At 35.6% G+C, this 12,266-nt stretch overlaps 1 protein-coding gene across 1 annotated transcript in view; it reads right to left on the reverse strand.

Moving 5' to 3' along the window:
• Positions 1 to 2,074: 2,074 nt before the first annotated feature.
• Positions 2,075 to 12,266, reverse strand: part of PTHLH (parathyroid hormone like hormone) — a 23,820-nt gene continuing 13,628 nt past the window's right edge. The window contains exons 4-6 of the mRNA XM_015589984.2: positions 12,237 to 12,264; positions 6,210 to 6,632; positions 2,075 to 2,544 (exon numbers count right to left, since the gene is read on the reverse strand). Coding sequence (XP_015445470.1) covers positions 2,535 to 2,544; positions 6,210 to 6,632; positions 12,237 to 12,264 — 461 coding nt within the window. The 3' untranslated portion in view covers positions 2,075 to 2,534. The remainder of the gene's footprint in view (positions 2,545 to 6,209; positions 6,633 to 12,236; positions 12,265 to 12,266) is intronic.

The following is a 12,266-nucleotide window of genomic DNA, read 5'->3' on the forward strand; positions in this document are numbered from 1 at the left end:
AGAACGTACCTGTTTTACAATGATGGCTGAGAAAATACAGAAGAAAGAAATGGGGTTTTCACACTTAAGTATCACTACTTATCTTTTGGAGTTGGACTCCACAATAGCTTTAAATACATATTAGGTGTAATGAAATACCAAACTTCTGTCTGAATAAAATTTGAGGAAGGTAGTGGCAAGTTAGCAGATTATGTTTTATTTTCTTAAAATTCCAGAATACTTAGTCCAACTTATCTTTATTTAAACTGTTACTGCTTTATAAACATTACTTAAGTCAAGATGAACCATATTCACTTAAACTGCAATTTGCTAGGAGTTTATTTACATTTAAACGCATTATCTTACATCATGTATTTCAGTTTTTCTTTTATAGAAAATGACAATGTCATAAAAATGGCAATTTTTCCAAAGTTATTTTGCTTCCTTCATCTTTGCACTCCACTCCTTTTTCTATGGTTTTACTCCTTATCATTACCAGAAGACTTAGGGTATGACTAAAGGCAATAATTGTATTAATAATGCTTTGATGAGAATTGATAACTATTAATCCCCACATTCCTTCGTCCCCCTTTTCTTTTCAGGGATGGGCTATTCGTGAAGAAAAACTTAAAAGATGACTTGAATCTGATGCTTCCTTGACCTAATGTCTAAGTATTTATTGAGCTAGTATTTAAAAAACATTTATTTTTCATGTGAAAACTTGGGATTTGGTGTAATTTCATGATTTAGAATTTCAGATGGGGTTTTGCAAAATGTAGTTATATGTTTTCAAGGTACTCTAGAGTAGGTGCTTTATACACATTTAGTATATAAAGGTTAAGTGTATCGGCCTTCTGAATATTCCTTAGGTGTAAAAACCATCTCCAACAAATTCATAAGAGAGGCTAAGAACAAATTCTCATATTTCTTACCAACACAGGTTCAGAATTATCAGAAAATAGCAAGATGGGTCCGATTTTGAAGGCTACAGGACTCAAGTGAAAATATAAATAAATTCAATATTCCTTCCCAAAACATTATCGTATTCACATCCAGCTCAGACTGTTTTTTTTTCCCATTTTTTTTTTCCTTTTAAAAAATGTTGATAGACTTTTGTATTATTTCGTAGTTTCTTGACAATAGTGTTTAGTTGTTTTAGGTATATGCATGTATAGTCTACCCATTGGAATGAGTGAGTCTTGAGGGCAGTTAAAACATTTTACTTCTTGTGCATTACCCAAACATCTGACAAGTATCTAACATGATATTGGGCATAGACAGAATACTTAGTAAATATGTGCTTTCTTGATTCATAGGCTTTTTGTTTTGTTGTGCTGTGTTTTTTTGATGTGTCCTAAGCTGAAGATAGTTAAAGAAAAAAATTTCTGTAGAAGGATAGTTAAAGAAAGATGCATGTGTTTCATCTGAACATAGAGGTAGGAGCAAGTAGGATGATACTCAAAATGGAAAAGAGATTGAGTATGGTGTTCCACCCATGCTATTTGCAACTGTTGTCCCTGGAACTGTGATATCACAGGAAAGCAATCTTCACCTTCCAAGGCTTTTTGAGTTGTCACATACCTCCCAAACCTGAATCTCTCTCCTTTCTCTGGTAGGAAATGATAACAGGCAAAATTCTCAAGTAGCTCTTTTATGCTTATTATTGTTTCAAATAAGAGCAAGCTCTCTCACATTAAACTTTACACTGGTTAAAATTGCCTTTATCCTTAAAGTTTCTGATCTGTTTCTCTCCCCCTTTTTTTTTTCCAGTTCTGGCTGACTCTCTGGATTAAGTTTTATTAATCTTTCTCCTGATTTCTCTTTTTTTTTCCTGCTTTCTTCCATCTTCACTTCAAATTGGATGTACTTCATAAAATGATGTCTAAATAGTTCAGCCATTCTATTGAATTGAACTTAGATATTAGATAAAATACATTTTAAGTGATTTTTAACTAAACGCCAATGTGAAAATGTTGAAATACATACCAGTGTAAACTTATTAAACTTAAGACCATATGAAATACAGTTTAAAAATTACATTGTATTCCTCCTACTAGACATCTTAAAGGATGCAATTCACCTTTGAGTCATGATGTAATTTAGATTATATTTTATTAGACGTTCTTTACAAATTTAAAATACTGCTCTTTTACATGCACAGAGGAAAATCAGTTTGGATAATTATATTTAGGCATTCATTAAGATCAACCACAAAATAAAGACACTTTATTGTGTCATTTATCAACATACTTGATATGTATATCTAAAGTGCATTATGTTACAAAAAATATAGAAATTCAGCAGCACCAAGATACATTTACAAAATAAATACATCAGTTGACAAAATAAATTATGGTAAATGTGATAATAATAATTGGATTAGCCTTGGAAAAATATTCACAATGACCAATGTGCAGTTTCATAGAGCAATGGGGGAGACAGTTTTATTCCAATGCATTTACAGTATTTACAGATAATAAATATTTCTAATACTTCCCATATGTTCACTATTACAGAATCCTGCAATATGTCCTCTGAAGTTCTTTGCAAAAATTTCAATGCTTCCTGCAAAGAGAAGGAAGGAAAAGAAGAAAATAGGTTAATTTTCCTTACAAACGAAGAGACTAAAATAAAGTGTATGAATTAGGAAACATAGAATCACAACGGAAAGAGATTCAGGGGACTTCTTGTAAATATGTTTTCTTGTAAAACATATTTACAAGAAGTCCCTGCGGGATCCACCTGACTCTCTAGAACTTCTGCTACAGAATAGTTAATCTGATCAAATGGTCAATGTAGCACAGCAGGAAGAAGGCTTGCATTTCTAAGTATACTCTGTCAGATAAAGGAGACCCTGTGAGAATTTTCCAAAGCTGCCAATCGGCAAGTTGGGGATGAGAAAGGACATATTTGAGAAGTTGGAAATAAGGCTCGGTTGTGCAATTCATCATCAAATACACCTTGTTTAGAAGTTTATTCCCCCAGTGATGCCGGATGTACGTGATCCACAGGTTGTTTGTTTTTCCAGGTTCTCATTTGGCCACTCTGTTGCTAAGATAAAGGGTAGTCTAAAGTGTGTGACTTGGGGGTAAATGTTAGAAAGATGCGTAATTAAATAGAGTATGTTTGGTTGATGATTTAATGATACCTATCATTTTCTTAGTTGTCCTTAAACATTAACAAATGAAACTGTCATTGGATTTTAGTTTTTGAAGCCAAAATTAAGATACAATTATTTCTCACTCTGCTGTTTTTTTTTTTTTTAAATGGATCTTGCATTAGAAATTGCAAAAGGCCTATTTTAAATTAGAGAAAAAGGATCAATGGATTTAACGGTATGAAATAGCACAACTAAGGAGAGAATGCATAGTACTTGAACAATTATTTTATGAAAAGGAAAGAAAGAAAAAAGGAATAAATAAGGACCAAGGAAAAAATCATTTAATTATATTTCACGCTGCCCCACCAGCTTGCTCGTTATCCTTCCTTCTGAGACTTTAACAAAGGCATGTATTGGAATAGCCAAGTAAAAAATATAACACAGCTTAAAACTATGTGTGTATGTTTATTACATGTGTGTGTATGATGCTTTAGAGTATTAGCTCTTTTGAATACTGAAAAGCTTGTATATTGTTTTTAAATAAATATTTACCAAGGCAAAATATATAGTCTCAACAAAATGAGTCCAACTGTATCTGGACATCTCATTTGCAACATGAAAAATTCCAAAGTGTAATTTCTAAAATTTAAAGCTATACCCCGAATGGTTTCAAAGAGAAACCTGACAGTTTTACTTCAGTAGTTTCTATTAAGAACTACTATATATATTAGAATAAAGTTCATGCTTGTCATATCATCAGACCTCTCAGATCATCATATAATAATGCAAAGAGACTAAAGAGAGAACATTAATAAAAGTCTAGTTGCCTATAAAACTATAAAATAGTTATTCTGAAAAGATTTTATTTGTATTACACAAGTTGCATGGCCCCATATGTTCTCATCAATACACTTCTAAATTTCCCCACTCTTCCCTGCGCCTCTGTTGGGTTGTATTGGGAGAGTGCCAACATCTGGCTGCCAAACAAACAGTGCTTTCCATGAACGCTCCTCACAACCAGGGAATAGAGAGGAGAAGCAGAAACATTCTATTTCTTTCAGTCCTAGGTCTGGATTTGATTAGGCCACTGCCTAATTTTCACTAGATCTACTTTAACTTAGGGAAGCTTTGGAATAATAATTGATGAGTGCTGATTTTTCATTAATTCTCCAGATACTTAAGCACACTGAAAATTTTAAATGAATAAAATCCATAAAAATTATGTATACTTCATACTTCTGTTCTCTCTCGCTCTCTCTCAAAGAGAGAACAGATTAAAAATAGGTTCTGGCAATAGAGTCCTTGCATTCATTATAAATAAGTACAGTTAGGATCATACCTTAAAATACACTGACTATCTGCATTGAGCCAAAATTCATAAGGTTTGTTACCCCTTATAGATCCATTAAATACTTGCAGAATAGGACATTCACTGTACTAAAGATTTCTCTAGTGCCATTGCCCATTGATTTCTGAAGCTGTACTACTTATCCAATATAAATATTTTATATGCTATTTAATGATGAGTTTTGTCAACTTAAAGAGAGAAGCGATAGTAAATAGGTTCAAACTCCCCTTCGAAACATCACTCTGTAATCTTATTTCTAGTCAGAGGAGAGAACTGGAGAAGTGACAGAGGACTCCTTAAATAATGAGATCATTAGCTGCATGTGACACATTCTTGTGTGGTTTTCCTCTTTCTTTCAAACCCCACAGAAGTGCTGTACTGAAAAGTAAAAAACAAAAAAGGATCCTATCAGTGGACATGCATAGATCAAGAGGGCAGCACTAACACGACACTGGTATAAGTGTCAGGAAATAGGGAAATAAATACAGTCTGAGGACTACCTATCCCAGTTCCCAGGACTACTCAGGTCCTTTAACCATGGAATATCTTGTTTTTCTAGTTCAAACACCAGTATAGATAGATGGAATGAACAATCAGAATTATATATAAGAGCACCAAACAAGAAGTGAAAATTTATTGAGCATTTACTATATAACAGACATTTAACTCATGTATTCTCATTTAATCTTCACCCAAGCCAGTGAAGTTAGTACAATTATTATTTTCATTGCAGAGAAGGGAAAAGTGAATCTTAGACCAAGTAACTTGTCCAAGGTTGTGAACTTTAAAGTTCAGACCCAAAATTTGAACCTAAGGTATTTGTCTCCGAAGTCTGTGAATGTCATTACTACCTGCATCTGTGAGCTAAAGATAAACAGGCCACATAGATGTGAAGTTTTATTATTCCTACTACAATGCCCTAGAAAAATTATTTCAGCTTGCCCGGGGGTAAAAATATACATATATGTATATTTACATATATATTTACATGTATATTTACACATATATGTATATTTACATATGTATTTACATGTATATTTACATATATATGTATATACGTATTTTATATACATATATGTGTATAAAATACGTATATACATATATGTATATAAAAATATACATATCCTTGTCAAGCCATTACTTAAAAATATTCAGAAATCATGATTTTTCTCATTAGCAAGTAGACACTAGAGTTAAATTTACTTAAATAAATTTAAAGTGTGTGTTTAAAAATTTTAATTTATTAAATTAAATATATTTAAATTAAATATTTAAATACATTTACTTAAATAAAAATGTGAACAGCTTAGAACTGTTTATGGTAAGATATTGTTCCCTATTTGTAGATCATATCAAAGCCTTCTATGTTCTCGCCTGAAGTGAAAAAAAAAAAAGGCTAAGAAATGAAAAATGATCAAGAAAGTTTGCCAAGGTGTGAGAGTGGGTGAATCATAAATCCACTTCTCTAGCCAATAATGAAGGTGGTCAATAGCTTCTGAAGCGTGAATAAGAAGTGAAATTATTTAGTGGAGGACTAAAGGATTGGCATTGGGGGGTATAACAGCAGAGAAAGAGAAACAGCTTATTAATCCCCTGTGTGTGTTGAGATGGTAGGAGGACAGAGCTTTAAGTCAGTCAATATTCTGAGCCACTCTGGTTTTGTCATCTTTAAGGAGGGATTGATAGGGAGGCAGAAAGGTTTGTCCAAGCTAAGACTGTAGTGAAGCTACACAACCCTGGCGACAGGGCCACGGGGAGGCTCTGGGCCAGGAAGCCAATTACCGGAAATTGAGCTCCAGCGATGTTGCGGAGATGTCAGACAGATGGTCCCCTTCTAGCCCACTCCCAGCCACACCAGAGTTTAGCCAGGCTGATCGAGTCCGCCGTTTCTTCTTTTCCTGCTCCTTACGTTTTCCAGGCTTGCCTTTCTTTTTCTTGCCGGGTGTCTTCAGTGGCTGCTCTTTGTATGTCTCCACCTTGTTGGTTTCCTGAGTTAGGCATCTGCCCTCATCGTCAGACCCAAATCGCACGGGGTGGTTCTTTGTGTTGGGAGCAGGCTTGGAGTTGGGGGAAACCTCCGAGGTAGTTCTGATTTCAGCTGTGTGGATTTCTGCGATCAGGTGGTGAAGGAAGAATCGTCGCCGTAAGTCTTGGATGGACTTTCCCTTGTCATGGAGGAGCTGATGTTCAGACACAGCTCTTTTGCTTTAATGAAAAAATAGCAGGAGATAAGAAAAACAATGAAATTTTAATTGTTGGTACAGACCACAAAGATATATGGAAAGCCTTTCAGTTTTCTAGTTGGTCTTATAAAGGGCACAGCTGGAAGAGGAGCAAGCTCTCTGAGCAGGGAAGGGGAGACAGTGGGAAGGGCAATTAACAGGCTCTAGCCTAGAGTCCCAGTTTTGCCACTCACTAGATCTGTGCCCTTGGTGACAACACAAACATTCTTGGGCCTAGTGGCGCCCAGCTGCTTAAAAGGAATGGGTCAGATTCAGTGTTTTCTATGCTCCCTTCTCAATTTAAATATGATTCAGTTATTCTCAGAAATGGACAGAAACCACTAAATTGCTTTTCACGTTTTTTCAGAGTTATATTGGGGAAATAAATCCAGAAGTCCTAGCCTGGGAAATAAAAAGGAGGCTGCTTCTACCTGAGTACTCATCCAAGGTGTGCGCGTTCACGTGTGTGCACATGCACGCGTGCACACACACACACACACACACACACACACACTGCTCCCCCACTAAGAAAATAATAATACCGAATCTGAAAGAAGAGCAAGCTGTAAAAGTAAAAGCAAACAAAGACTGAAGGATAAGGTGAGCAGTGAAGCCTGTCTAGGAAACCACCTAACAGACTGAATTTCAACACATTAGACTACAGGCTACCAAGAACTTATATTGGAAGGCCAACTGTCAGAGAGAGCATACATAATTTTCTGTAAAGTAGTGGGTGGTCTTTTTAAAATGGGTTTCTTTGTGTGTTTAAATTAAGAGAGATCATTCTATTTCTTCTGTATATCTTTTTTAAAAAGATTTAAAATTTCAGAGGTTATTATCCTTAGTACTTAAGATATTCACCTTTTCTACTTATTCTTCGTCTTAAAACTATCTCTAGGGATAGAAATAATGACTCTTCTATTTAAACAACACATAAAAATACAGTGAAAAAGAATAAGCTAATTTGCTATCAATCTTTTCAGATGACGCTCTGGCTCTTGCTTAAATGTCCATGCACGAATTCTTTCATTAGTTTGTATGTACAATGTTAACCATATTTAAAGATTACATTAATCAGTCATGCCTACTTCAACTCTGCCAATTTCTACCACTGAAAATCCTCTGAAGCGGCTCATTTTCAAAAGTATCTGAGGGTATTTCACAGGGCAATACCGTGTATTCTTACTTCCTTGACACAATGGTATCTGAGTTCTGTATTGCTTTCACTATTACAACTTCTTTAACTCCTCAGAGAAATATGACAATAATAAGTGGCATTATCCTCATTTTATAGTTGGGGAAAGTAAGATTCAGAGAGATCAAATGCCTCTCCCTTGTCCACATGATGAAACCAGAAACCAGGCAGAACCAGTGCCTCACAAATGAGTTCTGATTCTAAAACCAAGACTGCTTTCACCTTCCTCATCCCTTCCTTCTGCTGAAGTTGAAGTGTATGTTGAGAAAACCAGAAAGGAAAGACACAGAGTAAAAAGCCTGTGGTGGGAACCACAACAATGGGCAAATGGACAGCAGTCTATCAGTTTCCTTGAAGACCAAGCTTATTGCCCCAAGAAGTCCATTTTCATTACCAAAATAAAGAACTAGGATGCCTAAAGTTTGAATTATTACTGAGGGAATGAGAGATTGTCTAGTTATACTTTGAATCAAAGAATGGTAAAACACGAAAGACCAGTCATTATTTCTCTGGATCTTATAGCTGGAATGCCAGCTTCCTTTTAGTATTTTAGTGTGTGGACTGACTTTAAGTCATGTAGCTTGTTCAAAAAAGACATGACTTAATGGAAAGGAATTTAACAGGAGCCTGGTTTAAATGAGGCATGAAGGAGTCTCTCTTCCTTTTTAAAGGTGCCACATGTGACTAGATTAAAATTCACTTACTTTGTGGCAATACTTAGTATTCTGGGAACTTAATAATCCACAAATTTGTGGCTTTTGTACAATATATTTATGTCCTATAATGACATTTTAAAAGAATGGGACCGATATAATTGCATATTTCATAAGCACTGCAGTTTAATAAGTATCTTTTAGCAAAATGTCACATTAAAAAGTTCTTAACCAGTGATCATTTATAGTATTTGAGGATTTTATTTTTTTCTCAATTTCTGGCAGATATCCACCCCCATTGGTATTGCTCTCCAAATGTATAAAAAGCCCATTCTAACTTAACCTGAAGCCAAAACTTTTAATGGTTGGTCTGTTCTAATCAAGCCACATTGCTCATGCCCCCTCTGACTGGCATATATGCCTCTCATCTTGGCCAGCCTGTCAACAGTGAGTCACAGTGCCTTCTTAACTCAAGCACTGCATTTTCCCAGGATGGTTCTCATGGGAAAAGGAGTGATCTTTCTATCTTATGGCACAACTTTGTCCATTTTAAAATAGTTCATCTCTTGTGACGTACAAACATCCTCTCTGCTTTTTAAGGGTAATTGCTAATATATTTAAAAACATGGATTTTTAAAATGCTAAATCTGAAATGCTGTTTCATAATTTACTTAATAGTTCAAGGCTTCTGCATTTAAACTATTGTGAAGAATGAATTTCTGATTGGGCAACTGCATTAGATGATTAGGAATATTATAGTATCTTTATTGTCAACAGGGAATAAGGTCCATAGAGTGTTCTATTTATTTTCAACATAAAACATGAACAGACTCAAGGATAAATGACTAGCATGTACAAATTAGATATACACAGGTAATGATTATTAAGTTCAGATTAAGAAGGCTTTCAATTTAGATAATTCTGAAATATTTAAGTTGTAAATATGGCCTCGATAATAGACCATTGCTCTATATGTCTGTAAACATTATGGCACAATAGTTCACATGGCATCTATTACATACTTAAGCTCCAACATAGAAAAACAAGTATGTAATGTTCATGGTCTCCTTTGATTATTGTAAAAGAAATTGCAAAAATGTGAGGGAAATGATTAACATAGATAGATAACTCTAAATTCAGTCAAAATATAGCTCTTCTGTCTTAAGGAAAAATCATTCTTAAGGGAGTTTTCAGAGAAGATTAAATTTCTAATGCGCTATCAAGGAACACAGGGAACAAACGGTGATGGAAATTCCTTTCAGGACAGGAAGAAGCAACATGCTTATGCTGATGCTAGACTTCTAAGGAAGGAGCTTGGGTTCGAGAAGAAAAGTTCTGTGGTCCAGGGAAGAGTCAGGGTTAGGGTGTTAGAGTTAAGATGACTCACCAGAAGTCTCTTCCAACCCAGATGACTCAGTCGAAAGTTATGCTTTTCAGTAAGTAGAATAGCCCCAGTCTGGCTCCCCAACAAATCAGCCATGATGTTTTAGGTTTCTGAATCTGCTGGGGTTCCCCCTCTAACTTAAACACAAATGTTGCCACCTGCCGCAAGCCATGTTCATCTGGACAAGAACGCTCACACGCCCCACCTTCCAACTTACTCATGCTCTAGCTTCATTAATTAAAATCTTTTGGACTCACAGGTCCAAAAGATTCACAAATCTGTATTGCCTCTTTTGCATGGCTTGATGGTTTTATTATTGCAGCAGTTTTCTCTTCTTTAAAAGTTAGCCCCTAGTTAGAAAAACATCTAAAGCACTTCCCCTAATACTTGATGTAGAAAGTAATTGGAGAGTGACATGGTTTGATTATGTGTTAAAGTTTCTTTCAAGAACCTAGGTTGATTTAGCATAATATTAGACTAATATTTTGTTTTACTGTTACTTGGCAGCAATGCAAAAATAATGACTTATTTTTTAAAACTCCATTTTACTATAATCATTTGATGAGACATCTTCATCTACTGATGATTTCAGCCTCCATGAAAAACCATGGCTGTGAAGTGATGCTCTATTAGCCATTAACTATAAGAATGTTTTGTGGTAGTTTTATAACCATCTATTCTGTGTGTATGTTTAACTACAATATTATATTTCACCCACAAACAAAACTATAACAGTCTTTGGCTGCTAAACGGTTTTTGATGTGTATTTTGCAAGGTGCAACAAAGAAAGAGTTAAAAATAGCCTTTAAGACAATTAGCACATTTTTATGCATTACTGTGGATTTAATCATGGTCCATTTACTGTTTCTCAAAAGAGAAAACAGGTATTTCTTAAGCAACTTTCAAGAAAAAATTGGCTGTGTTCCAAGACAGTATTTCTTGGCCAAATAAATACAGCATTTAAGCATGCTTTTAAAAATTCAGTCTTCATCTATATTTACATATGAATTTTAAATAATTGAATTTAATGCAAGTCTCAAAATGAGCAAAAAGTCTGAAGACAATTTTTCAAAAATACATCAGCAATATGTTGATTTGAAGAGTACAATGCAGCTTTATCTTCAGTACAATGTTCTACACAATTTGCCTAAGGAAATTCATAATAGATTTTCATTTTAGTGCCAAGGCTCAAACATGTCTAAAGTAATTTCATTTAAGGATTTTCTGCTCTAATAATAGACCAAAGGCACATATAAAACTGTTGCCTTTTTGTACACCCTTGGGAAATTATAAGGAAGCACCATGGATTTGATTGTAAATATTAGATATTGCTATTTTTATCGTTAGTGTAAAAATTCTCCTTAATTCCTTCTCCAGAGTCAAACTCTTCTCAGTTCTCAAACTTTATGGTTTTCTCATCCTGAACACCGAGTCTGCAGCTTAAAGATCACCCAAAGACAGTGTTACACACATTAATGAATTGCTGGGTCCAATGAATTACGAAGATAGCGTTACTCTACCACTCCCCCACCTTTTCAGTCACACAACACAGTGCTATTTATCTGGTGTGCTTGAATGTACCATTACTTTTAAAGTCAAAATTATCCTTAAAAGAATCACTAAATGATAATTTCAAAATACAAGTTTTCAGTCTACAATGCAGATGTGGCTCCAGATTAAAGAACTGTTAGCCATAATTCCAAAGGAAAAAAGTTTCCACACTGATATTAATTTGGAATCAAGCACTCCAGCGTTCCTGAACGGTATCGATACTAAAGTTGGAATTGTGCCATTGCAAACTTGTTACTACTTTCTTATATAATATGCCTTTATTATGTAATGTAGTCCCATTTTATATGCTTAAAATTATGTCACGCACAATAAAATTAGATGTAAGTTTTTTGCTTTTCACACACCAATTGCCACCCACATTCAGTATGTATACAAGCGCATACAGACATATGTCCCCTGGATCCCTGTGCTTCCTCCGAGTTCTCTAACTCTATTGGAATCCTCAGGGTTTCAAAACCTTCCTAGGTCCTGAAAGTAACCGTTTTCTTTCACTAGAGACAGAGGATCTTTGCCTAGAAGAGGTTCTGTAAAAAATGCTCCCTCTTATGGAAACTAACATAAAATTATCTCATGCCTGTGTTCCCTGGAGGTTCAACCAGTTTTCCCGCCGGGTTTGAGGACCCGGGCCCAGCCCCCGGCAGGTAGCCGGATCTTCCCGCTCTCTAACCCGGGCGAGGAGCATCAGTGACCGCTGCGAGCCCTCGGCAGCGCCCCAGCCTGGCGGCCTCTCCCAGTGGCCTCCCCAGCCCTCTCCCGGCGCCGTGGGGAGGACGGGGCACTTACAGCCTGCGGCCGAGCTCCTCCACCGAGCGC

This window comes from Pteropus alecto, unplaced genomic scaffold (assembly GCF_000325575.1).
Source record: "Pteropus alecto unplaced genomic scaffold, ASM32557v1 scaffold103, whole genome shotgun sequence".
In the NCBI taxonomy this organism is placed as follows: Eukaryota; Metazoa; Chordata; class Mammalia; order Chiroptera; family Pteropodidae; genus Pteropus; species Pteropus alecto.